This window comes from Phasianus colchicus, chromosome Z (assembly GCF_987193195.1).
Source record: "Phasianus colchicus chromosome Z, bPhaCol1.hap1.1, whole genome shotgun sequence".
Lineage (NCBI taxonomy): Eukaryota > Metazoa > Chordata > Aves > Galliformes > Phasianidae > Phasianus > Phasianus colchicus.
Genome location: NC_143476.1, coordinates 11903768 through 11931570, shown reverse-complemented (window position 1 = coordinate 11931570; position 27803 = coordinate 11903768). Strand labels below are relative to the sequence as shown.

General features: G+C 50.4%; 1 protein-coding gene and 1 long non-coding RNA gene across 3 annotated transcripts in view; one reads left to right on the top strand and one right to left on the bottom strand.

The window, feature by feature from the left end:
- LOC149912528 (uncharacterized) overlaps positions 1 to 27803 on the bottom strand; it is a 158753-nt gene that overhangs the window by 83663 nt on the left and 47287 nt on the right. The window lies entirely within an intron of this gene.
- Positions 18745 to 21698, top strand: LOC149912531 (rho GTPase-activating protein 32-like). Its single transcript, XM_090130846.1, has 8 exons — positions 18745 to 18823; positions 19137 to 19218; positions 19698 to 19841; positions 20119 to 20221; positions 20317 to 20449; positions 20615 to 20697; positions 21058 to 21165; positions 21527 to 21698. Exons 1-8 carry the CDS (start codon positions 18773 to 18775, stop codon positions 21696 to 21698), a joined length of 876 nt encoding a protein of 291 aa, XP_089986972.1. The 5' UTR covers positions 18745 to 18772.

Here is a 27803-nt window from a genome sequence, read left to right as displayed (position 1 = left end):
CTCCTGTGTCACACAAGGAAAAGCAATCTTTTACCTGCTGTGCCATGCTCATGGCAGCAGCAATGCAGATGCCAGCAGCTGATGCCCACAAGGACAGCCAGCCTGGACTTATTTTCATTACATATCTTTGTCCTGATGTCCTTCTAGAAGCTGGAACATTTCTCCATCTCAGCAGAAGAGGGCAGGAGTGTTCCAAGGTTAGGGCACACTCTGCTCTTTATCTGGCACTCAAAGAGAAAGAGAAAATGAAAACCAGATGTGTTTCCCTGCCCATGGCAAACACCAGACTTTCCATCCTTACAGTCCTTCCTGACATCAGCAGCAACTGAAACAATATCCCACTCACCTTTGCCATGTCAGGCAGAGGTTGCAGCTCTTTCTATTGCATCCCTCTAGCTGTCAAGTCAAGAGCTCCTGTGTCACACAAGGAAAAGCAATCTTTTACCTGCTTTGCCATGCTCATGGCAGCAGCAATGCAGATGCCAGCAGCTGATGCCCACAAGGGCAGCCAGCCTGGACTTATTTTCATTACATATCTTTGTCCTGATGTCCTTCTAGAAGCTTGTACATTTCTTCCTCTGAGCAGAAGAGGGCAGGAGAGTTCCAAGGTGAGGGCACACTCTCCTCTATTTACCTAGCACTGAAAGATTAAGAGAACAAGAAAATAGATGTTTTTCCCAGCCCATGGCAAACACCAGACTTTCCATACTTACAGTCCTTTGTGACATCAGCAGAAATGGAAACAACATCCCACTCACCTTTGCCATGTCTGGCAGAGGTTGCAGCTCTTTCTATTGCATCCCTCTAGCTTTCAAGTCAAGAGCTCCTGTGTCACACAAGGAAAAGCAATCTTTTACCTGCTTTGCCATGCTCATGGCAGCAGCAATGCAGATGCCAGCAGCTGATGCCCACAAGGACAGCCAGCCTGGATTTATTTTCATTACATATCTTTGTCCTGATGTCCTTCTACAAGCTGGAACATTTCTCCATCTCTGCAGAAGAGGGCAGGAGTGTTCCAAGGTTAGGGAACACTCTGCTCTTTATCTGGCACTCAAAGAGAAAGAGAAAATGAAAACCAGATGTGTTTCCCTGCCCATGGCAAACACCAGACTTTCCATCCTTACAGTCCTTCCTGACATCAGCACTAATTGAAACAACATCCCACTCACCTTTGCCATGTCTGGCAGTGGTTGCAGCTCTTGCTATTGCATCCCTCTAGCTTTCAACTCAAGAGCTTCTATGTCACACAAGGAAAAGCAACCTTTTACCTGCTTTGCCATGCTCATGGCAGCAGCAATGCAGATGCCAGCAGCTGATGCCCACAAGGGCAGCCAGCCTGGACTTATTTTCATTACATATCTTTGTCCTGATGTCCTTCTAGAAGCTGGAACAATTCTCCAACTCAGCAGAAGAGGGCAGGATGGGTCCAAGGTGAGGGCACACTCTCCCCTGTTAATCTGGCACTCAAAGAGAAAGAGAAAATGAAAACAAGATGTGTCTCCCAGCCCATGGCAAACACCAGCCTTTCCATCCTTACAGTCTTCCTGACTTCAGCAATAATTGATACAACATCCCACTCACCTTTGCCATGTCTGGCAGAGGTTGCAGGTCTTTCTATTGCATCCCTCTAGTTTTCAAGTCAAGAGCTCCTGTGTCACACAAGGAAAAGCAATCTTTTACCTGCTTTGCCATGCTCATGGCAGCAGCAATGCAGATGCCAGCAGCTGATGCCCACAAGGACAGCCAGCCTGGACTTATTCTCATTACATATCTTTGTCCTGATGTGCTTCTAGAAGCTGGGACATTTCACCATCTCAGCAGAAGAGGGCAGGAGGGGTCCAAGTTGCAGGTACACTCTCCCCTGTTTATCTGGCACTCAAAGAGAAAGAGAAAATGAAAACCAGATGTGTTTCCCTGCCCATGGCAAACACCAGCCTTTCCATCCTTACAGTCCTTCCTGATATCAGCAGCAACTGAAACAACATCCCACTCACCTTTGCCATGTCTGGCAGAGGTTGCAGCTCTTTCTATTGCATCCCTCTAGCTTTCAAGTCAAGAGCTCCTGTGTCACACAAGGAAAAGCAATCTTTTACCTCCTGTGCCATGCTCATGGCAATACCAATGCAGATGCCAGCCGCTGATGCCCACAAGGACAGCCAGCCTGGACTTATTTTCATTACATACCTTTGTCCTGATGTCCTTCTAGAAGCTGGAACATTTCTCCATCTCAGCAGAAGAGGGCAGGAGGGGTCCAAGGTTAGGGCACACTCTCCTCTTTTTCTGGCACACAAAGAGAAAGAGAAAATGAAAACCAGATGTGTTTCCCTGCCCATGGCAAACACCAGACTTTCCATCCTTACAGTCCTTCCTGACATCAGCAGCAACTGAAACAACATCCCACTCACCTTTGCCATGTCTGGCAGAGGTTGCAGCTCTTTCTATTGCATCCCTCTAGCTTTCAAGTCAAGAGCTCCTGTGTCACACAAGGAAAAGCAATCTTTTACCTTCTTTGCCATGCTCATGGCAGCAGCAATGCAGATGCCAGCATCTGATGCCCACAAGGACAGCCAGCCTGGACTTATTTTCATTACATATCTTTGTCCTGATGTCCTTCTAGAAGCTGGGACATTTCACCATCTAAGTAGAAGAGGGCAGGAGGGGTCCAAGCTGTGGGCACACTCTCCTCTTTTTCTGGCACACAAAGAGAAGATGAAAACTAGATGTGTTTCCCAGCCCATGGCAAACACCAGCCTTTCCATCCTTACAGTCTTCCTGACTTCAGCAATAATTGATACAACATCCCACTCACCTTTGCCATGTCTGGCAGAGGTTGCAGGTCTTTCTATTGCATCCCTCTAGTTTTCAAGTCAAGAGCTCCTGTGTCACACAAGGAAAAGCAATCTTTTACCTGCTTTGCCATGCTCATGGCAGCAGCAATGCAGATGCCAGCAGCTGATGCCCACAAGGACAGCCAGCCTGGACTTATTCTCATTACATATCTTTGTCCTGATGTGCTTCTAGAAGCTGGGACATTTCACCATCTCAGCAGAAGAGGGCAGGAGGGGTCCAAGTTGCAGGTACACTCTCCCCTGTTTATCTGGCACTCAAAGAGAAAGAGAAAATGAAAACCAGATGTGTTTCCCTGCCCATGGCAAACACCAGCCTTTCCATCCTTACAGTCCTTCCTGATATCAGCAGCAACTGAAACAACATCCCACTCACCTTTGCCATGTCTGGCAGAGGTTGCAGCTCTTTCTATTGCATCCCTCTAGCTTTCAAGTCAAGAGCTCCTGTGTCACACAAGGAAAAGCAATCTTTTACCTCCTGTGCCATGCTCATGGCAATACCAATGCAGATGCCAGCCGCTGATGCCCACAAGGACAGCCAGCCTGGACTTATTTTCATTACATACCTTTGTCCTGATGTCCTTCTAGAAGCTGGAACATTTCTCCATCTCAGCAGAAGAGGGCAGGAGGGGTCCAAGGTTAGGGCACACTCTCCTCTTTTTCTGGCACACAAAGAGAAAGAGAAAATGAAAACCAGATGTGTTTCCCTGCCCATGGCAAACACCAGACTTTCCATCCTTACAGTCCTTCCTGACATCAGCAGCAACTGAAACAACATCCCACTCACCTTTGCCATGTCTGGCAGAGGTTGCAGCTCTTTCTATTGCATCCCTCTAGCTTTCAAGTCAAGAGCTCCTGTGTCACACAAGGAAAAGCAATCTTTTACCTTCTTTGCCATGCTCATGGCAGCAGCAATGCAGATGCCAGCATCTGATGCCCACAAGGACAGCCAGCCTGGACTTATTTTCATTACATATCTTTGTCCTGATGTCCTTCTAGAAGCTGGGACATTTCACCATCTAAGTAGAAGAGGGCAGGAGGGGTCCAAGCTGTGGGCACACTCTCCTCTTTTTCTGGCACACAAAGAGAAGATGAAAACTAGATGTGTTTCCCAGCCCATGGCAAACACCAGCCTTTCCATCCTTACAGTCTTCCTGACTTCAGCAATAATTGATACAACATCCCACTCACCTTTGCCATGTCTGGCAGAGGTTGCAGGTCTTTCTATTGCATCCCTCTAGTTTTCAAGTCAAGAGCTCCTGTGTCACACAAGGAAAAGCAATCTTTTACCTGCTTTGCCATGCTCATGGCAGCAGCAATGCAGATGCCAGCAGCTGATGCCCACAAGGACAGCCAGCCTGGACTTATTCTCATTACATATCTTTGTCCTGATGTGCTTCTAGAAGCTGGAACATTTCACCATCTCAGCAGAAGAGGGCAGGAGGGGTCCAAGTTGCAGGTACACTCTCCCCTGTTTATCTGGCACTCAAAGAGAAAGAGAAAATGAAAACCAGATGTGTTTCCCTGCCCATGGCAAACACCAGCCTTTCCATCCTTACAGTCCTTCCTGATATCAGCAGCAACTGAAACAACATCCCACTCACCTTTGCCATGTCTGGCACAGCTTGCAGCTCTTTCTATTGCGTCCCTCTTGCTTTCAAGTCAACAGAACCTGTGTCAAACAAGGAAAAGCAATCTTTTACCTGCTTTGCCATGCTCATGGCAGCAGCAATGCAGATGCCAGCAGCTGATGCCCACAAGGACAGCCAGCCTGGACTTATTTTCATTACATATCTTTGTCCTGATGTCCTTCTAGAAGCTGGAACATTTCACCATCTCAGCAGAAGAGGGCAGGATGGGTCCAAGTTGCAGGCACACACTCCCCTGTTTATCTGGCACTGAAAGTGAAAGAGAAAATGAAAACCCGATGTGTTTCCCTGCCCATGGCAAACACTAGCCTTTCCATCCTTATAGTCCTTCCTACAATCAGCTTGAATTGAAACAACATCCCCCACATCTCTTTTTTGAACTTATTCATGCATGAATAATAGTAATGAGAATTCTTCTGTAAATCTCAGGAGTCTGATCAGATAACCGGAGCTTTTTTCTCTAAAACAATCCAGGAAATTTGCATTGCTTATCTATGTACGCATAATGTTTTTGCCATTCATCTCAAATATCAATACATCTGGCCAAATAATATAGAAAAAGTATTTACAGACATTTTTGGACATTGATTACTTCTGGTCAAGTGGGAATGAATCCCTAAGCTGCAATCATGAAATTCTTTTATCAGTTTCTCTGATTTAGCCAGTGTTACTAAAAGGGAAATAAGACACAGGCTTTTGATAGCAGCTGCCAATTTAGGAATGATAATAACTTTTATTATTCTTGGCTAAGATCAAAGTCCCGCATTTCAGGATTATCTCCAGCTCATCAAGTATAATTAACAGTTTTGGATTGCCACATTATTGTATAGCAATACTGTCTTCCTGCAAGGAATTTCATTGTTTTGACACGTGCCACAGGTTGTTAATAGATTGCCTGATTACCATTTATTTTTTTTATTGGCTTATGATGACTACAGAAAATTATACAGCAGCACCATAAAAACTTTAAATCCTATCCCATGTATCTGCATTCATACGAAAATCATATTGGAAAGCATTGGTGAAACTAAGATTACAAAATAAAGCAGAGGACAATTTCAGTGAAAGCCTGCAGGTTTCACAGCTCTGCCCATTTCAAACCCCTGAAGACATCCACGGGTTTCCTGCTGTGGGACACAGGCACTCACCTGCAGCTCAGCACTGCCTGCTCATGCCTGCGCACACCTTCAGGCTGGAACCAAGGAAATCCTCAGCAAAGACATCAGTACACTTTTGTTAGGATGACTTTCCTAAAGAAGCATCAAATATTTCTTCACGAGAAATACTGCAAGTCCCTTTGACACTAGCCCTTATTTTAAATGTTTAGATTTGTGCTTCATTCAGGCGTGCTGTCACTCACAAAAAGATTTTTATTCTTTTGCTTTTCATTCTGAGGAACACAGTGATTTCACAGAATCACAGAATTGCCAGGGTTGGAAGGGACCTCAAGGATCATGAATCTCCAACCCCCCTGCCACATGCAGGGCCACCACCATTCCACCTAATGCTAGACCAGACTGCCCAGGGCCCCATCCAATCTGGCTTTGAACACCTCCAGGGACGGGGCATCCACAACCTCCCTGGGCAGCTGTTCCAGTACCTCACCACTCTCTCCGTAAAGAATTTCCCCCTGACATCCAACCTATATCTCCCTTCCCTCAGCTTAAAACCATTTCCCCTTGTCCTGCTGTCACTTACCCTTTCAAAGAGTTGATTCCCCTCCTCTTTGTAGGCTCCCTTTAGGTACTGAAAGGCTGCAATGAGGTCACCCCGCAGCCTTCTTTTCTCCAGGCTGAACAAGCCCAGCTCCCTCAGCCTGTCCTCATAGGGGAGGTGCTCCAGTCCCCTGATCATCTTTGTGGCCCTCCTCTGGACCCTCTCCAACAGCTCCCTGTCTTTCTTGTACTGGGGGCTCCAGACCTGGACGCAGTATTCCAGATGGGGCCTCACAAGAGCAGAGTAGAGGGGAACAATCACCTCTCTGTCCCTGCTGGCCACCCCTCTTCTGATGGAGCCCAGGATCCCATTTGCCTTCCGAGCCGCAAGGGCACACTGCTGGCTCATGTTAAGTTTTTCGTCTACCAAGACCCCCAGGTCCTTCTCCACAGGGCTGCTCTCAAGGACCTCTCCTTCCAGTCTGTAGGGATGCTTGGGATTCCTCCGGCCCAAGTGCAAAACTCTGCACTTTGCAGTGTTGAACCTCATCAGGTTCACCCTGGCCCACCTTTCTAGCCTCTCGAGGTCCCTCTGAATGGCATCCCGTCCTTCAACTGTGTCAACCACACCACTCAGCTTGGTGTCGTCAGCAAACTTGCTGAGGGTGCACTCAATTCCGTCATCAATGTCATTGATAAAGATGTTAAAGAGCACCGGTCCCAAGACAGACCCCTGGGGGACGCCGCTCGTTACCAGCCTCCACCTGGACATGGAGCCATTGATGACCACCCTCTGTCTGCGGCCTTTCAACCAGTTTCTTATCCATCGAGTGGTCCACCCATCAAATCCACATCCCTCCAGTTTGGAGAGAAGGATGTGGTGGGGGACCATGTCAAAGGCCTTGCTCAAGTCCAGGTAAATGACATCGGTCGCCTTTCCCTTGTCCACCGATGCCGTCACTCCATCATAAAAGGCCACCAGATTGGTCAAGCATGACCTTCCTCTGGTGAAGCCGTGCTGGCTGTCACGGATCACACGCCCTTTCCTCATGTGATCAAGCATGTCATCCAGGATGATCTGTTCCATGATCTTCCCAGGCACAGAGGTGAGACTCACCGGCCTGTAGTTCCCAGGGTCCTCCTTGCTCCCTTTCTTGTAAATGGGAGTGACGTGACCCTTCCTCCAGTCATCCGGGACCACACCAGACAGCCACGACTTCTCAAATATGATGGAGAGCGGCTCGGCAACCACCTCAGCCAGCTCCTTCAGAACCCTGGGATGCATGCCATCCGGCCCCATAGACTTGTACACATTCAGTCTCATGAGGCGGTCTCGGACCTGCTCTGTCCTCACAGCAGGGGGGGATTTACCACCCCAGTCCCCACCCAGAGGTGTAGGGATGCAGGGCACAGGGACGGAAGGAGTACTGGAGTCCTGGCCGCCAGTGAAGACCGAGGCAAAGAACTCATTCAGTACCTCGGCCTTCTCTTCGTCCGTTGAAACCAGTTCTCCTTTTACGTTTACCAAAGGAGGTACACTCGCTTTGGCCTGTCTCTTCTGGCTAATGTACCTATAGAAAGTCTTCCTGTTGTTTTTCACGTCCCTCGCCAAGTTCAGTTCCACCTGCGCCTTGGCTTTCCTGATCCCACATCTGCAAGTCCGGACAACATCCCTGTATTCTTCCCAGGTGGCATGCCCTTGTTTCCAGAGTTTGTACACACCTTTCTTCGCCCTCAGCTCTCTCAGCAGGTCCTTACTGAGCCACGCTGGCATCCTCCCTCCTCTGCCCGCTTTCTTGTTCAGTGGGACAGAGAGTTCTTGCGCTCTTAGGAAGGCATCCTTGAAGAGTAACCAGCTCTCTTCAGCATTTTTGTTTTTAAAGAGAGCATCCCAGGGGATCTCGGCCAACAGTCCATTGAACAGCTTAAAGTTTGCTCTCCCAAAGTTCAGGGTCCTGATGCCACTCTTCACCAGGCCCACAGTTCTCGAGATCACAAACTCAATCAGAGCGTGGTCACTGCAACCCAGGCTGCCTCCGACCTTAACACCATTAATTATTTCCTCCACATTGGTGAGCAGCAGGTCCAGCAGCGCTTCACCTCTGGTCGGTCTGTCCAACACCTGGACCAGAAAGTTATCATCAACACATTCCAAGAGCCTCCTGGACCTCTTGCAACTCGCCGTGTGATCTATCCAGGAGATATCCGGATGGTTGAAGTCCCCCATCAGGACAAGAGCCCGTGAGCACGAAGCCTCCCGCATCTGAAGCAAGAAAGCCTCGTCAACAGTCTCCCCTTGATCAGGTGGCCTATAGTATACTCCTATCACCAGCTGGCCTTTGTTAGACCCATTCCTAATTCTAACCCACAGGCTCTCAACCTGATCATGACTGTTTCTCAGAGGAAGCTCCTCACAGTCTATCCACTCTTTGACATAGAGGGCTACTCCCCCACCCTTCCTACCTAGCCTATCTCTTCTAAAGAGCCGATAGCCCTCAATGGTGGTATTCCAGTTATGGGAATCATCCCACCACGTTTCCGTGATAGCAACAAGGTCGTAATTTTCTAAGCACATCACGGTTTCCAACTCATCCTGCTTGTTTCCCAGGCTGCGTGCATTAGTATAAAGGCACTTCAGCTCGGCTTTCCGTCGCACCGCCTTTATAGATTGTCTAGGTTCCCCTAGAACAGCAGCATCCCCAACACCCCCCTGCCCCAGTCCATCCCTTCGTACTTGACTGTCGTCGCCCAGCAGGTTTGGTACGAGCCCTGGAATGATTCGCTCAAGCTCAACATCCCTGATTTTGCTCCCTTCCCCCTTCATACCTAGTTTAAAGACCTGTCAATGAGTCCTGCTAGTTCCTCAGCTAAGATCCTCCTCCCCCTCAGAGACAGACTACTTTCATTTGCTGCCATCATGCCAGGTGCTGAGTAAGTTTCCCCATGGTCAAAAAAACCAAAATCCCTGGATTTGCACCAACTTTTGAGCCATTTATTTATGAGGTGTGTTTTTTGGTATCTCTCGGTATCCCGCCCTGCCACTGAAGGTATGGAAGAAAACACCACCTGCACACCCGCTCCCTCGACTACCCGCCCCAGTCCCCTGAAGTCTTTCTTGATAGCTCTGAGACTCCTCTCTGCAACTTCGTCACTGCCAGCCTGGATTATCAATAACGGGTAATAATCGGAAGGGCGAATCAGACCAGGAAGTCTCCTAGAAATGTCTCTGACCCGTGCCCCAGGGAGGCAGCACACCTCCCTGCGGGTAGGGTCAGGCCGACATATGGGACCTTCTGTTCCTCTCAGCAGGGAGTCTCCTACAACAACCACTCTTCTGTCCTTCCGGGCAGAGGCAGTCTTGAGGCGTGGGGCCAAGTGCTTTTCCCGAGGCAACCTCACAGGTTGACCTCCCCCTACATCCTCACTCACCTCTCCCTCGAGTTCCAGGGCCTCAAACCTATTACTCAGAGGCACCTGGGGAGCCGAGGATGGTCGGGATGGGGGACGCCTACTTTGTCGAGCCGGTATATGTTTCCACTCATCCCCCTTTCTTGAATTGTTCTTAGGAGGAGGAGAGGACAGGAGGCTCACTGCAGCACCGTCAGCCCGCCGGCTCCCTGCACCCACGTGCCGCTTCCCCTCTCCCACCTGTTTATGAGGCAGGGGGGGGTGACAAGCTCCACATGATGCCTCAGTTATGCGCCCAGATCTCGGGGCCGATAGGGACTGGCACCACCAGTCAATCTCCTTCTCACACTCTTTTATGGTCCTCAGCCTCTCTACCTCCTCTTTCAGGTCAACCACAAGGCTGAGTAAGTCATGCAGTTGGTCACATCTTATACATCTACCACTGTCATCACCCAGCACTGCAAAGGCCAGGCTCTGGCACTCATAACAGCCAGCGACCTGTGTACTAGCATCTCGCGTTGGGGCCTCAGTCTGAGTCTCCACACTCTTTATGGCCGCAGCCTTTTTTCTGCGGGAGCATGGGACTTCCACCTGGGACTCCACAATTCTTGTGCTATTAGCCTTCCTCCGGGGTGCAGGCATTGCCAACCAGCAGGCACACCAACACTATTAGATAGCCTTAACGGGGTGTGCCTGATCAGGCCTGCCCTGCTGCCGGTAGTGCTGGCGCTGCCCCCGCACCGTTGCCGGGTCGTTAACAGGAGCCCCCGCACTTATCACTCACCCTGGCAATGACAACCGTCCTTGCTGGGGAGTTCCGTGCAGGAGTGGCTTACTGATTCTCCTCCACAGATAAGCCCAGGGGTTTCCCACACAGCTTCTCTGGTGGGCAGCGACGCGTCGCTGCCCTCCCCGAGGCTTTTTAAAGCAAGAAGGGGTGGGTGCAGAACCGTTGCCCTGGCAACGCCCCCGCCGCGACGTCCGCTCTCGCGAGAACTTCCCGGCCGAGAGCTGCCCGGCTACTCTGCTCTCTCGGGGATCCCTGAGTGAGGGAACCGACCGAAACCCCCTTGTACCTCGCGATCAGTCGCTGCGCTTCTGGCTGGACCAGCTCCGAAGCGGCGATCCTCGGCAATCAAGGATTTCTGCCTTGTTTACTGACTGTAGGCACAGCAATACTCCTGCACCTTCAGGGAAACAGCAAATCCATCTCTTTCACACCCTACTTCTATCAAGCTCATTCACCTTACAAGGTATTTATTGCAAGCAGCTCTTCCAAAAATGGAGATTAACAGAACCTGCAACCCAGGACACCTCAGTAAGCCAGTACTTTTCATCTCCTGAAGGTGTAGGTAGACACAGAGCTGGAACATCTTTTCCAGAGCTGTGTGATGCTATCTCATCTGTGTTCCTTTACTGTTGACTCAGTGTCACTTCTTATCTAACCTGGTTGCATCCCAGGATTTCTTGTGCCAAAAATAAACTGACAGCTTTCATCACTAGTTAAAAGGAAACTGCAATAGGAAAAGCAATTTTTCTGATTTCTCTGTTGATCAGAGATGCTTCCTGCAAGCCTGATGCGGTAGAAACAATATCAGCTTTAGAATGACAGTCATTAGAGCAGAATCCTTTCACTGATGAAATCCCACAGTCCTGATTCATACAACACTGACACTGGAGGACTCAGTAGTTTAGATGAGAGCGCATTAAAAATGACTAAGTTAAGGTCTCAGCAAAGAGTGACAAGTATGAAAAAAAGAGGTTGCAGAAACTGCTTCAGTTTGGCACTTTGGCATAAAGTATGACAACACACAACCTGCCTGTGCAGTTCCAGAAGCAGAAGAAAGCCGTCAACCAAGACTTGTTCTCATCTGCTCTGAAAGTCCACTGGGACAAGGCCACTTTTCTCTGACGTGCTTCCAGAAGTATCACTTCTGAGCACTGTGCCAGGGAGTTACAAGATACTGTTTGTGTGTACAGAGGAGAAAAAGACGTCTGTCTGGAAACAGACTTGGTGAAGGAGAAGCAGCATTTCCAGAGTACTTCAGAAAGAACTGAGCACTGCCCCAAGAGCTTCAGAGCGGCAGGCTGTCACAGTGTGCCAACCAGCTCAGCTGTGAGTTGGCACTGAAGCTGCACCACAGGGAGAACAAAGCCCCCTGTGCACCCTTGGAGAGCCAAGGGTTGGAGATTCATGAACCTTGAGCTCCTTTCCAACCCGGGCCATGCTGTGATTCTGGGATTCTCACCTTTGCCTCATCTGGCAGAGGGAGGCAGCTCTTTCTCTTGTCTCCCTATGGCTGTCAGGTCACCAGGGCCAGTGTCACACAGGGAACTGCAAACACTGTGTGTGCTGTGCCCTGCCCATGGCAGCACAGAGGCAGCTGCCAGCAGCTGATGCCCACAAGGACAGCCAGCCTGGACTTCCTTTGATTCCTTCCCTTTGGATCAGCGTCCTTCAGGAAGGCGGAACATCTCTCCAGCTGAGCAGCAGAGGACAGCAGGGCTTCGTTGTCTGGGCATGTTCTCTTCTGGCCCTCTGGCCCTCACAGACACAGGAGGAGGACACAGAGGCTGCTGTAACACAGCCAGCCCTGCCTCTCAGGTCAGCTCTCAGGCCATCCTCTCTCCCCTCAGCAGCAGCTCACTGTTCTGCACTCCTCTGGCCTGGGCTGGCAGAGGTGTGCAGCAGTTCTGCTGATCTCCCAGTGCTGGCCATGTCTGCAGTGCCTGTGTGAAAGACACAGGAAGCTGCCAGCATTGCACTGCTCTGCTGTGCCCCTGCCATCACCGAGTTTGCTGTCAGCAGCTGCTGCTACACGTCCATTCAGGCACAGGCCTTTCCTTCCTGGCCCTCTTTCCCCCCCTCTCTCCTCTGCTCTCTCTCGTGCTCCCCTTTGGCCTGGGCTGGCTGAGCAGTGCAGGCCTTGTTGTTGCTCCCTGGGCCAACTACGTCACGGTTCCCCGTGACTCTGCCAGCTGCTCTGACACAGCGACTGCGTCCTCAGTGTGGATTCCAGAATGCGACAGACGTCCAGAGAAGACTTCCAGGGCTGATTGGAACATGCTGCCATCAAGAACTGCCATGGCTCAGGCCCCCTGGGAATCTGCTCACAGCGAAAGCTGCTGTCACTCTGTGTGGGCACAGCCTTGTCTGTGTAGGCCTGCTCACACTGCAGCCCCTGTCTGCACCAGAACCGTGCCGATCCACCTTCTCTTGGCCTCCTTGCCTGCATGGAAAAGGGCAGCTTGGGCTGAAGTCCCTCAACTTGCAGATGGCCGAGTGAAGTCTCTGAGCCCTGGTGACCCACGCAGCTCTTCAGCCTGCTGACCTGCTCTGCTGGGGCTGTCTTAAAAGGCAGAGGGCACGTTATCCTCATGTCCCCACATCCATCCCTCTTAGCATACTGTAGGCCAGTTCCTAAAAGGACACCTGCACAATCTCTCTGAATGTTAATCAACACGTAGTTGGTCTGTGCACTGCAGAAATTGCACCTAGGTTTTCAGTGGTGATTAGCTATGTGTTTAGTCAGAGGTGCAATGGTTCTAATGGTGAGAGAAAGTCATTCCCAGTTGTCATCAGGTGGAACACACTTCAGACTGGAATTGTACTTCAGGGCATCTGTTGCTGGAAAATTTAATGGCAGTAAACTGCCTAGATAATGACAGAATGAGGGTGACAATAGAATGGTACGTAATCACAGTGCAATGAAAAAAGTATGCAGGGTGCAGGAAGGGAGGTGTGGACATTCTGAGTTGCAACTCTTTATTTGCTCCAGAAAGCTCTATCAGAATGGAAGACTGAAGGAAATACTTTGAGGGGTTTTTTAATGTGACTGGATAAAAGATCCATGTGGCAAATTGAATAACTGAGTGGTAAAGGGACATAGATACCTCACTGTTTCATGGAACCTTTCAATTAAGCATCTGAGCCCTGCGTACAGGACTTGGGAATATAAGTATTAGAGGATCATGGAATATCTTTATTTGGAAGGGACCTCGAGGATCATGTATTCCACCTCCTGGTTCCACACCGGACCTCCTATGGGTCAAGCCCTGTGTCTGAGAGCCTTGTGCAAATGCTCTTTGGCCTTTGTCAGCTCAGTGCCAAACCACTGCCCTGGGGAGCCAGTGCCAAATTCCATGTATCTAGTTCATCCTAAAGAATGATGCCAAGAACAGTTATAGAGATCGACTTACAAACAAAATTCTTGTCTTGAATTAATGGTACACTCACCATTTAAAAAAAAAAAAAGGAGTTAGAAGAAAACATGTAAGTGTAGATTTAAAAGCAACCTGTATTGTTACTTAGAGTTTGATATAGTGTAATCCAGTGCACAGTACTTGTAACGTGTGTTTTACAAAATGCTTTGCAATGTAGGGATCTATTAAGATAAATGCTGCAAGTTCTAATATGTCCATGACCTTTTCAAACTGTTCCTTACTCCTACACATCACTACGAGTAGTTCTTCTGTCAGGAAGGATCACATGAGTAATTAACCTGTGACCTTAAGTTTGGAATTAAATGCATACAGTGGAAGTAAGAGCTGTGGGTTATTTTGCTCTTTCAGTGTTGAACAGCCGAGGTGTTTTGTTTTGGAGGGTGGATGGTGATGGGACAAGTGGGGAATGGCTTTAAACTGAGACGAGGGGTGTTGAGGTTTAGGTTGGATGTGAGGAGGAAGTTTTTCAGCCAGAGGGTGGTGAGGCACTGGAACAGGTTGCCCAGGGAGGCTGTGGATGCCCCATCCCTGCAGGCATCCAAGGCCAGGCTGGATGTGGCTCTGGGCAGCCTGGGCTGCTGGTGGGCAGGTTAGAAAGCCCACAGGACTTTATTGCAGCCCTGGGTGCAGGGGGATCACTTCTCCTAGCATGCACACAGAAGAGCTGGAGCACACAGGTGATGCACATTCCACTTGTGAACATTCCTGCAATTGCAGAGAGCGTGCGCCTGTTCCAATCACTGCTGCACAGATTAAAAACTGATTGCAGATGAGCTGTTTTGGTATGGGGTTCTTGCCAACGGTCTGCAGTGGCTGTGTGATTCCTCGGGGAGTTGCTCTCCAGCCCAAAGGTCATGTCCTAAGTCGACCAGATCCCGTTTGTGTCCAGAAATGGCTGACAACAGATCAGCTGCTGGTCAAGTTTCTAACATCACACTGGCCTTGCTCCAGTGTCTGTGTCATCAGCCCCAGCACATACGGTGCACCTCTTCAAGGCTTTGCAACACTGAGACTCTGCACTTGGGCTCCAGACATCCTGCTGCACCAAGAGGTTATTCTAGCTTTGGTATCTTGCAACTTTGTATATAACTACATCACTGTAATCATAAATGTCTAGGAGCATGGAGATGGAGAAATTAATCTTCCTGTAATTCTCTGTACTGCAGCCCCGTGGTTGTCAACACCTAATGCAATATTGAAATTTCAGTTGAGAAATTGAAAGCTGCCCTTAACAAAAAAGCATCTGGATTTGTTACTGAAATCACACTGAGGATCAATAAATCCAAATGCTTCTAGCATAACCACGATTATAGGCAGTGTTTAGACAAGCTCTTACAGGAAAACCATGAACACAAGGCTAAAGAGAGACTAAGTGATGCACTCTGCAGGAATACTCATGGAAGTCTTCACAGTGCAGGAGTCTGATCTGATTACAGATGCTGTGCTTTAAGTACCCCTTATCATATCTTTTCTTTCACTGTTGTGCAGGGGTTGGACTCAGTGATCTCTGGAGGCTGGAGATGCTGTTTACTAATGGAAGATGGAGAGAGGAAAAGCAAGTTCAAGGCATGCTGTGCATAGCGACCACATGGCATCTGCACCATGTCCCCCTGCACAAAGGAGGAGCAGCTCACAAGCTTGGCCTGGGCCAGGGAAGGGAGCAGACAAACATCTGGACCGACCCCAAACGAGCTGGTTCTGCAGGTTGGGTGTCTTCTGCTGCTTGTCTCACATCCTGCTGCTCAGCGGTAGATTTGTTCCTGGTCAGTGCTAACAGGAAACTCACACAGCATTTCTGTTTCAGCTGTGCCAACGCTTTGATCCCTTGCTGCTTGGATGGGGCGTTTGAAGAAGGATGCCTGTGCTGATGTCCAGCCAGGCTTTGGGGATGAGTCTCCACACCAGGGTCCGTCTGACAGGACTGAGGGTTGGGGATCCAGCCAGGTCGAGTCCAGCGTGCTTTGCTCTTGTTCTTAGTGCTTGTTTTTGCTCAGGAGGGCAGGAGGTGAACCTCGTGAACCAATGCCTGCAGACGGGGTTTGCAGAGAAAGAGGTCCTGCAGGCCTTGTGTGACAGCCACGGAGCTGCAGCGAGGCTGCATCAGTGTAAAACACCAGAGATCCACGGAGGTGTGAAGGGGAGCTGTGGGCTGCAGTCACGCAGGAAGGGATGTGCATGCTCGGGGTTTGGTTGTTGTGTGTGTGTTAAGTGACTGTGATACCACTGCTGGGTCAGTGTGAGTGTACGGAACAAGTGTGACAGCCTTTTTGATGGAGTCCTGTGAAAGGATTCCTATGGATTTGAGATCCAACTATCAGCCCGTGGGCATCATCCAGGAGTTGGGGTAGGGGATGAGGCAAGGGAAGTTGGGCTGAGAAAGGGATGAAGCAGTCTGGCAGCAGTTCTGTGTTTCTCCCATCTCCTGCTTTATTTCCTTCCAGGTGAAATAGATGGGTGCTGCAACATGCCCTTGAATGTAACAAAAGCCACTCTAGTGTGGATTTGACATGGGCCCAGCACTGCAAGGTACGCTGCTGGGAGGAAGCGTCCATCTGGCTGAGGGCAGGAAGGCCCTCCAGAGGGATGCACTGAGGCCAGTTGTGCGAGGCTCAACAAGAGCAAGCGCCAGGTCCTGCGCTTTGGTCATGACGACCCCGTGCCAGCTTCTCCAGGATTTGGCTGGGGTAGAATTCCAAGCAGCCCCTGATTCCAGAACGTTGGGCTGGGCTGTTGGAATCTTCTGCCCTTGTGACTGGTCTTGCCTCCCCACCCTGTCCGTGGTGGTGGAGCAGCCTGGTGGCCCTCAGTGATGTCATAAGGGCTAGAATGAGGGGAGGAGCAGTGCGTGCTGCGTCCCTTCATTGGAGCGCTGGAGCTCTGACTGAGCAGCTCGCTTGTTGCACTTGTGCACCGACTGCGTCCCTTTGTCTTCACACCGTCCTGTGCAGCACCTTGTAGGTAAGCTGAGACAGTGTGGGAGAGACGGGGGGACAGTGAGTGCTGAGAACTGCTGGCTGGCGGAGCTCATAGGCTCACATTATCTCCATCAGCAGAGGGGTGGCCATGAAGGACAGGGAGGTGATCGTCCCCCCCTGCTCTGCTCTTGTGAGGCCCCAGCTGCAGTACAGTGTCCAGAAAGACAGGGAGCTGCTGGAGAGGGTCCAGAGGCGAGCCACAGAGATGATCAGGGGACAGGAGCACCTCCCCTGCAAAGACAGGCTGAGGGAGCTGGGCTTGTTCAGCCTGGAGAAATGAAGGCTGTGGGGTGACCTCATGGCAGCCTTCAGTACCTAAAGGGAGCCTAAAAAGAGGAGGGGAATCAACTCTTTGAAAGGGTAGATAACTGCAGGACAAGGGGAAATGGTTTTAAGTTGAAAACTTAAGTTTTTAAGTTGAGGGAGGGCAGATTTTGGTTTTTCCCTTGTAGTCTTTGCTAAACCGTGGAAGCAAACTGACCTGCTCTTTCTCTCTCCTCTCTCCACCCTCTGCCTGCTTCCCTGCTGCAGCTTTTGCTCGTGGAAGATCAGAGCAAAGTGACAAGGAACGGCTGCGGATTTGTGAGATTTCTCTCCCTCGTTCTGATCTCTTGCCAGGTACCTGCCATGGTTTGTCCCCCCACATGCTTTAGCAGCCCGTGACGTCCCGTGTTTAGTAACACAGCCTCATCCAGCTTTGATGGGACGCTGGTCACGTGTGGGTTTTCTCCACGTGCTCTGCAGCTCAGCCCTCAGAAGGATGCTGTCTGTGGTGCTGTGACCAGCTGGTTTTATGGAAAGCAATCCCTTAGGCAAAGAGTCCCAGCCCCAGCTTGTGCAGAGCTGCACAGCATCACCAGGGACACCAGCAGGCGTGCTTGGGCTGTGTGAGTGTGCCCGACAGCTGTAGGGAGCACAGCAGAGATGTGAACAGAGAAAATAAAAGTGTGTTTCTTTTCAGTTCCAGCTTGTCACACCTACGCTGATGGCTGTGGCGTGCAGCGAGATCAGCTGTGGGCCTGACCTGGCATGGACAGAGGTAGAGTATGAAGCTCTGATTGGTCTTTGTTCCCTGACTGCAGCCAGCAGAGTGAGCCGCAGATGTGCTCTCCTGCTTTCCAAGAGAGCTCCTCTGTGGCAAGACAGTAGTGCAAGAGTGGCAAGTTTATAAAAGTACCAGAGCCATCTCGGGTGTTGTGTTTGTCCTCTACTGACTTTTCCCTTGAAATGGCTGCAGAAACAACAATCATTCTCTGCTCTGTTTGGCCTCGCTGTTGGTTGGACTGCTCAAGAGAGCTGCTTGGTGCTTGCAATGGCACTGTTTGCACCTTGTAACTGCAGCCGTAGCTTTGGTTTCCCTCTGCACGGTCTCCTAGCATCTGAAACAGTCAGCCTTCCTGCACAAAGAGCGCAGGAAAGGATGTGGCAAAATACACAAGGCCACCTGTCTGCGTCAGTGCCATTGCTGATTAGTCTGGATGGGGAGAGATGCATCTTTGCTGGCGTGTGCCTGCTGCACACCAGGGAGAGAAACAGCCGTTATTAGACTTGCAGTTCCTTCTGAAGTGCCCATGATAAGGACCGAGTGCATTTCCTGCAGCTTTCTCTGCAGATGTGCTCCTCACCTTGAAATCCTCCTTGTTGGTTCCCAGCTCCTCACCGTGGCCTGTGCTCTCTGTTTCAGGCTGAGAACAAGGGGAAGCCCCTGCTGGACCATGAGGTGGCACCTGTGAATGTTCCAGCTATTGCTGCTGCCCATGCTATTAAGAGATACGTTGCCCAGGCAGCGGATGAACTCTCCTTTGAGGTAAGCAGTTCAAGGCGTTCCTTGTTGTTCAATTTTACAATGGCAAATGCCTTCAGAGCTGCACTGGTGCAAGTGCTCTCATGCTCGGCGATGTTTGGCAGTGCAGAAGAATGCAGACATTTGAGCTGTGCTTTCCTCCCAGCTGTGCTGAAGCTGGGATTGACGTTGCAATCTCTTGCAGGTCGGAGACATCGTGTGTGTCATCGACATGCCACCAAAGGAGCTGACCCCCTGGTGGAGAGGCAAGCTCGGCTTCCAGGTAGGCACAAGCTTCAGACTGGAGAGTGCAACTGCAGTAAAGGCAGGAATCTTAGCTTAGAGCTGCTCTGCATGCACAGGATGCCTAATGGACGTAAACAGTTTCCCTGTGTCGGTGTCAGGGGACCTTGCCGTTGGCTGCAAATGTTGAAAAATTATTACCTTTATGCTTTGAACTATGGCCATTTTCTGCTGGATAGTCTTATGGAACGTCAGGCAAGCACGTTCCGAGGGAAATGTTATGTGGCTTTTGGTTTAACAGTTCAGACCTGAGAAGTGCTGCATGCAATAGTTGGCTTCTCTTCTTGTTACAGGTTGGATTTTTCCCAGGGGAGTGTGTGGAACTCATTAATAAGAACATTCCTGAGGCACTCATCAACTCAGTGCCAAAGCCAGGTAGGGATGTTACATTTGATGGTGTGGGGAAGCAAAATGAAGTCTTTTTGGGGGTGCGTTCCATGTTTAGTACCTCCTTTATCCATCCCACATTGTCCTCTGGGTTGATGATTCTTCATGCACACCATGGGGCAGAGATTTGGCCCAATCCTCCTGTGTTTATGATTGGACTTGGGGAAACTATAGAATCTTCATAGAATGGCTTGGGATGGTAGGGTCCTTAAGGATCCTCAAGCTTCCACTTCCTTGCATCAGGCTGTGCTGCCAGCCCCCACATTTAATGTCAGATTAGACCAGGCTGCCCAGGGCCCCATCCAACCTGGCCTTGGGCTCCTCCAGAGATGGGGAAAATCCCTTTTTGTATGTACTGGTTGGTAATGTTCTTCCCGTTCTGACGTGCTCTGTAGAATGTGCTGTGCTCGGCCTCGTCCAACGGAGCCAGACCTGAAATGACCTGGTTTCTTCCTTTTGTTGTGCAGTGCCCAAGAAACGCAGCAAGATCCTCACCTTCCTTCGTTCCTTGGTGAAGGCCCGCCCAAAGAAACCGACCGAGCGAGAGGTGGAGAAGGAAAGGGTGTTTGGCGGTGACCTGGGAGAGCATCTTCTCCACTCCGGTCGTGATGGTAAGGAGCTGCCCATTCCTGAGATCTTCCTCTGCTGGGCATCTAAAGAAGATGAAAGGGAGCTCATATCTAGCAGGGGGCAGGCTGATAGCCGTGGAGACACGTGTAATGGGAGTTGATGGCTGAAGGATCAAGTGAGGCGGATGCTCCTAAGAGACAAGCACATCTGTATTTGCTTCAGCCAAGCCTGGCTGGGCTTAGTGGATGGGATGTGAAGCACAGCCTGCAGCAGGACTTGAATCAGGAGCTCCACTGACGGCTGGCACGTGTTCTTCAGTCCCCCAGGTCCTCCAGAGCTGCGCTGAGTTCATTGAGCAGCACGGCGTGGTGCAGGGGATATACCGCCTGTCCGGCGTCGCGTCCAACATCCAGAGACTGCGGTAAGAGTGCTGCGACTGACACAGCCTGAGTGCATCTGGTGTGGCTTTGGGCTTGCCTTCCTCTCGCTCAACCGGGTTTGCGTCCCTCTCTCCAGGCAGGAATTTGAGTCGGAGCAGATTCCTGAGCTCACCGTCCGTGACATTCACAGCGTGAGCTCCCTCTGCAAGATGTACTTCAGGGAGCTCCCGAACCCTCTGCTCACCCACCAGCTGTACGGCAAGTTCTCGGTAAGCACAAGGCCACGTCTTTCATTTCCCTCTTCCTGGGCCTCTTGGCAGATGGCTGCAGCAGTGCCCCAGCTCGGAGGCCCTTTTGCTGTCAGCCCCACGAGGTTTACTCGCAGTGGTGTACTAGCCTGATTGGTGTCTCGCTCCCTTTCTGCACTACTCCAGGATGCTGTTGGTGCCGCTACAGAGGAGGAGCGGCTGCTCAGAATGCAGGACGTCATCCAGCAGCTGCCCGCTCCTCACTACAGGTCAGTGCTGCCCTCAGCCTGCTGAGCTCAGCCCTGCTGCATTGCAGAGGGCAACGATGCGGTTCCAGGCTCTGTCTCACGCCGGCAACACGATGCCTGTGTATGCTGAAGGGTTGAAGGCTCCATGGGGTTACTTTATGGGGTCAGTTCCTGGGCACGGGGGCACGCTTGGTGCAGCTGATGGCTGCGGCTGTGCTGTGCTGGGGCTTGGTGCTGCAGCGTGGCACTCAGTCAGGTTGGATCTACTTCATCTTCGGTGACAGTAGCAATCACAAGAAGTAGCATGAATGGAGGTTTGCTTTCTGAATTGCAGCACGGCATGCTCGTTGGTGCTGAACGTTTGCCTCTCTTGTTTTCCAGGACACTGGAGTTCCTGATGAGACACTTGGCGTGTCTGGCTGGGAGCTCCACCATCACAAACATGCATGCCAAGAACCTAGCCATTGTGTGGGCTCCAAACCTCTTAAGGTAAACTGCTGGTTCTGTTTCAACACAACGCTTACATCTGTTCTCCATTAAAAAAAAAAACAGTGCTCCCTTTTTCTCCATCAAATGTGCTCTTCTCCTGTAAAATCTGTGGCTGACAGAAGAGCAGGAGCCTGAGCTGTTCTCCATCCCCACGGGCACAATGTCTAGGTGACAATTTCTGCAGTCTTGTTGAGATGGGACTGACGTGTCCTTGATCATCCAGGGGAATTTCTGCAGTGGCATCACTGATTGCCCACTGCGGAAGTCTCCAGAGCCTCAGCTGACAGCTTTTGGCTGCAACAATTCAGACTCGGGGAAACGGTCTTGGAGAAATGACTTCTAAAATCTGCCTTTTCTACAGATCACAGCAGAACGAGTCTGCCTGCGCCAGCGGAAGAGCTGCCTGCATGGAGCTGCAGACGCAGTCGGATGTGGTGGAATTCATCATCAACCACACAGACGTCCTCTTCGGCTCCAAATCCGGAGCAGACATTGCAGATGCAGCAGGTGAGTGTCTTCCTCCATTACCTTGATCTTGACCTGACACCTTGACCAAATGCAGGCCTTCTCCAGGATGTTTGAGATACTCTTTTACCATCAAGGGGACAGCAGACCTCTGGACTTCCATTAGGGTATGGCATCCTGTTGCTGGATGCTGAGAATGTCCAAGCCCAAATTTCACAAGGAGGAAACCATCATTATTATGGTTTGCACGCAGGAAAAGCTTGATGCAAGTGTGGCAGCGAAGCTTTCTCAGTTCCCTGCCCCCATTTCCTTGGGTTTTTCCTTGCCTATTTTGATACAGTAAGCTGCTCTTAATGATGACCGTGTCCTTTGCCATAAACACACCTCTTCCCACATGGTTATTTTGGGCTCCTCTTCTTCCAGTGGCTCGGATAAGCAAGCCTGAGAAAAATACAGCACCTCCCCCAGAACTGTGGTGGCTGTGCTGCTGCTTTCTGATCCTCGCTCTTACCTGTGGTTTTCCCTGACAGGGCACAATTCTCTCCCAGGGCCCAAGTCTGTGGGGGTCTCTTCTGCTGCCACAAAGCTGCTCAGCCTGGAGGAGGCACAGGCACAGAGGCGAGGCCACAGCACCTCTTCTGTGGTAACAGAGAGCAGCCGGGACATTGAAGTGGAAGAAAGCCCTGCAGCTGGGCAGGGCAAATTCCACACCGTCGTTGACTTTCCATCTGACAGGTAAAGAGGACTTTCTTTTCCAGCACCCAGCATCATTGTTTGGGTGGGTTTTTGTGTTTTCCTGCAGAAACCAGGCAGTGCTAGGAACAAGCAACTGCTGCCAAGAGCTCAGTGCTGCTCTTCCCTCACCCTGCACCATGCACGACTCACAGCATTGGCTGTTTTCTCTCTCCAGGCAAAATCCACCCAGCAAGACTGAGGAATCACCAGCTAGCAGTTGGTGTTGCTGCTTCAGCCTCAGGAAGCCATCCTCTGGCAGCAAACGCCAACTGCAGCGCAATGCCAGGCAGCCCTCAGAAACAGCAGTGGTAGTCCTGGCAGGTAAGGGTGCAAATGCAGCTTCCAAATCCCTGCTTTTCAGGAACATACAATTCAAGCTTGCTCTGCACTTGTATCTCTTTCTAGCGTTCAATCCCGTGCCTAAATCTTCACCCCTGATCAAGTACCACTGTCGTAATTCAGCTTGTGAAAGTTTGACACTAACCCCTGTGTATCCTTTCTAGGTGAATCGAGCCCTTGCCAAGCCATAAGATCCAGGGCAAGTAGCGAGGATGCTCTGTGTGCTTCCATCAGTGGAGAGCTCTTAGGAAGCACAAATTGCTGCAGTTCCAACAGCAGCCTTCCATCTGACATCAGTAATGGAGAGAAGGAGCTCATCGAAGTCCATGCTCTCATTACACCTGGCTCTGCTGAAGTTGCTGACCTGAGCCTCCCAGACACCACAGTCACAAGTGTGGATTTTAACCCAGAGTCTCTGCAGTGCAGCCCATCTGAAGCACAGTGTGAGTGTCCCGACAGCAGCACCTCCATGCAGGAGCAGGTCAGCATCAGTGAAGAGGAGCAGAGCCTTTTGCAGGGGGACTTTCAATCAGACCTCCAGTCCCAGGCACCGGACAGCAGCACTGAGAGCTCTGAGCCACTCTCTCCATGACAAGACAGGATGAGTCCCATCTTCACCGTGGACCTCTCACACCCTCCTGTCCTTTATATAATAATAAAAGCACACTCGTGCTCAATCAACGCCTTGACTGCCTCCAGAGTCTTCATTCACACGGACTGGGATGAATGCAGCACACAGCAAGGCACCCCAGCTTGCAATGCTGTGGCTGTGGGGTGCGTGCAGCTCAGCTCCGGGTTTGTTCCTGTTTTGTCTGGCTTTGGGATGTCTGCAGGGGGAGCTCTGCTACCATTTGGCATGGTAGCAAATAATCTCTCGCATCCTGGATGCTGCTCATGATACTCCCAAGCTTCCTGGCTGTGGCTTTGTGATGCTTTTCAGGGCCTTCTGATGCATTTTGATGCCTTGGATGTTGCTTAACACCTCCCTCCTCCCATCATGTCCTTTCCTGGCTCCCACCTACGAACTGGCCCTGCAGATCATCTCCAGACCTGTCATCAGCACACTGCGGCAGGAGAAGCTCCCCCTGGCCAACGTCAGGCAGTACTGCTTGGTCTGCAGCTCAGTGGCCATTTCCCTATTAGGCGGCTCCTGCAGAAGAATCAAGCAGCAGAACCTTTTGCTCACCCTGCACCACACAAATGCTGCAAAAGCAGAAACAACCTGGGAATCTCTGGTTTGCAAGACTTCACAGACACTTATTGACTGTGTCTGATGGTTCCCTCCCATCCTTGATTTCCTTCTCCCCTTCTCCTCGTCTGATCCCACTGCTGAGCCATGATCAAGCTGCCCAGTGTGGCAGAGCATCGTGCAGAGCCGTGCTGGCACCTCCTCCCCTTCCTCTCCTGCAGCTCAGCCTGCAACCTGAGCAAGTTTTTTTCTGAGAAAGTGACCAGCTCTTTTCCATCCCTTTGCCCCTACAAACAGTTGTCCAGAGGATCTCGTCCAAGAATTCCCGGAACAGCCTGCAGCTGGCTCTCCTGAAGTTCAGGCTCCTGCCTTTGCTTCCTGCCAGGCCCGCATTCCTTGAGATCACCAACTCAAGGAGGGCATGGTCACTGCAGCCCTGACCGCCTCCTGTCGTAACCCCTGGTGTGCACCATGTCCAGCAATGCTTCCCTTCTGCTTGCTGTGCCCAATGCCTGCACCACAGAGTGATTCTCACTGCACTCCAGGAGTCTGTCAGATTGCTTGCAGCCAGCCATGCTGATTTCCCAGACTGACTGGAATCCCCCATCAGGATGAGAGTCAGTGAGTGCGATGCTTCTGCTGGCTGCAGTAAGCAGCTCCCACCAACAGGCTCTCTTTCCAGGCGGCTGTAGCAGACCCTCACCTCCAGAAGCCCTGCACTGCTGCACTTCCTAATTTTACCCACAAGTTCACAACCTGCTCATGGCTCTTCTTAGTTCTTTGCACTCAAGTTCTCATCATAGAGGGCAAATCCCTTGCCTTCCAGAATTCCATAGTATCAATTGTGTCTGCTAATGTCAGGATTTTTTTTCTTTCTTTTCTTTTTCCATTTTCTAGGTAGGAAAATGAATTTCTGAGCCAGGAGAAGCAGAAGTGAAACAGTCTTCCTGGCACTGCTCAGGTTGCAGGAGTTGCCAAGTGCTCCTCAGGTAATGTGTGCTGAAGAGCTGACCTTGGTGGCAGGGGCTGTGGCTGCATTTTGTGCCTGTCATGCGGGAATCCAAGAAAGCCTATTCAGAGCAGGAGCTGCAGAGCGAGATAAACATCACGAGAAGGTAAGGCTGAGAAGCAAGGACACCTCCAGAAAGAAGAGAAAAACTGAGTCAAGTGAGCTGCGTGACGGCCGTGTGATGCTGACCATGATTGGAGGAAGAGCGCATGGCTGGGAATGACTGATGGCTCTGGTTGGATGGGTGCCTGTGTGCACAGAGTTAAGGAGTGTTTGTGGGATGTTTTGCTGGCATCTAACGGCTGTAAGGGGAAGTCAAGAGAGAAAACTTGTGAATGCATAGAAGGGATGTTAAAATCTGGAACAGACTGTTTGGATCAGTCACAGCTGAGTCCAGATTGCCACACTGTCAGAACCTGGGGCCTAGGATTTTCCTTTAAGAGTGCCAACTGCTCATTTTAAATGATAAAAAGTAACATTGATAGAAGCTTCCCTCCTTGCATTAGAATAAGGCATTGATATTTGATGTTTCTGTCTTTCCATTCCTTTAGCAGCCTGGGTGTAGATGCAGCTGTATGCATCTGCTGCCCTCTCCTTCTGTTTTGTGTAAAAGAACAGTAAAATATGCAATCAGTGTGAGATCTTTCTGAAGTATTTTACTTTATTTGCCCCTAGGCTGCAATGGCTGGGAAATGGCAGTGTCACCCAGGAGCCCACACGGCGACCTGATGTCTCATTGTTGGGGTCTATTGGAAACCACCACGATGACAAAAGAATGCCTGGGATTCCTCCGGCCCAAATGCCAAACCTTGCACTTGGCTGTGCTGAACCTCATGAGGTTCACCCAGGCCCACCTCTCAAGTCTGCTGAGCTCAAACAGATGTCGTTTTTCTCGTGTCCTTCCATTCCGAGTCCATCTGTTCCCCAAAGCAAAAGAATTTGGAGGGAACCACCGACAGTTATGTGAGCGATTTCAGCGTCTGTTTCTGATCATGGCAACAACTTCAGAGGTCACACTTAATTTACGGTGCCCGTTGTAATTCTGACCAAGGCTGCAGTTGCAGCTGACTTCCCAAGGCTGCAAGACGTGGTGGTGACACAGCCTTGTGCTTCTGCATTGGTGCTCATCCCACGTTTCCTTTCTCTGTCTCGCAGGTCAGCTCCTGCTGGAAGCAGATGGTATCCCAGTGTGAATGAAGGTCAGTGCAGGAGCAGCTGCTGATGGGAGGAAGGAAGTCCATGCTGAAGAGCTCTGAAGCATCTGCAGGTATGGTTCTGGAGGAGGCAGCAGTGATGTCGGAGGGCTCCCAGCAGGAAGCTGTCTCATCCAAATGCTTGCTGAGTGGTTGGAAGGGAGCTTTCTGCATGACAGCAGCACCAGCTGCTTGCTTCACATGTTGCAAAGACAAGGATTAGCACGAGTTCCAGTATCTACAGTATCATCACGAATCACGATAGGATTACAATGTGTCCTCATACAAACGCAGCCATTTCTCTCTGAGTCCAAAGGCTGTCCGGAAAGCATCTTTGAGGTCTCTCACACCAAACCACTGCTGTCCGTGTGGGATCTGACTCATTAGGGTATAGGGGTTAGGAGCCGCAGGCTGTCTTTTGAGAACGGGTTCAGTCATTTCCTTACATCTTGCACCAGCCGATACGTGCCGTCTGCCTTCCGTGCCGACAGGATTGGGGTGTTATAAGGCCACAGAAAAGGTTCCAGAAGACCATCCTTAACCACTGTCTGTGTTACAGCTTTTAGACCCACTCTCCCTTCTAAGGCTATGGGATATTGTTGCTGTTTCACAGCTCCACTCCCTCCTTGGGCAGTTCTTTGTAAGGGAAAATTGTGAGTCCACCCCGATTTCCTTCCCCTGCCCACACCTTTGGATTCATTTCTTCTTCATCACAGCTGTTAACACATTCATTGACCCCTGATATCTGTTTCACAGACTTGCAGCTGTAATCCTCATTTAACTGTTAAATCTCTCCCCCATAAATCGGTCCCTGCTTCAGGCACACAGAACAATTGCCCTGCAACTATTTTATCTTTCCATTTTAGTTCTGTGGTCTCCAAGAGTGGAGCTGTCACTTCTGATCCCTCAGCCCCAGTTATGCACAACAGCCACATCCAGATACACGTCTGGTACCTCTGAACTAGCTAATGCTGTAGGATGGAATGTTGTTTCTGCACTGGCTATCAAATGTGGGATTGCTCTGAAGCAGTACAGCACGATGTGTTTTGTAATTTGCCGTTAGAAACAGTTTGAAAAAGTAGAAAGACTTTATTAGTATTAGTATTAGTAAAAAGAAGTTATTTCATAACATATTTTAGAAATACAGTTGTTCAATCATGTGATCAATTCTCACTTACAGAACTGTAATAGTTACAAATTGCATGGGTTTAGTATTAAGGACCAGAAAGCATGTTGTAAGGCCATTCTGTTTGGATAGGAGAAGCTCAGCAAAAGAAAAACAGACTCCAAAGAAGCCAGGGCCTCCACACAAGGCCGAACTGACTCACTCTGTGGGCAGGTTGGGATGCAACAGGCAGGCATCAAGAGACTCCCCTCTGTCCTCCTTCCAAACTTCTCTCTCTTCAGGGATGAGCAGGTGTCCAGAAATAGTGGCCAAGTGTTGATAAGCAGCTGTCAGACGTTCAATAATTAGCAGTATACCTGCTGAGCTAGCAACAATTGGTGTTTAGCCAGTCACACACACACACACAGAATGGCCCGGGTTGGAAGGGACCTCAAGGATCAGGAATCTCCAACCCCCTGCCACAGGCAGTACCACCAACATCAGTAGCACTGCACATATGCACATTGCTGGATAGAAACAGCAGTGTGGGAAAAAACTGTATGCTGTGGATGCAAAGTGTGAATCAGAATGGCTTAACAGCTG

Bases quoted from the DNA above. Each gene is read 5' to 3' on its own strand.
- LOC149912531 (XM_090130846.1), top strand. From the start codon at position 18,773: ATGCCACCAAAGGAGCTGACCCCCTGGTGGAGAGGCAAGCTCGGCTTC. The intron at 20,222-20,316 runs GTAAGAGTGCTG...CCCTCTCTCCAG, and splicing joins TCCAACATCCAGAGACTGCG to GCAGGAATTTGAGTCGGAGC. The intron at 20,450-20,614 runs GTAAGCACAAGG...GCACTACTCCAG, and splicing joins AGCTGTACGGCAAGTTCTCG to GATGCTGTTGGTGCCGCTAC.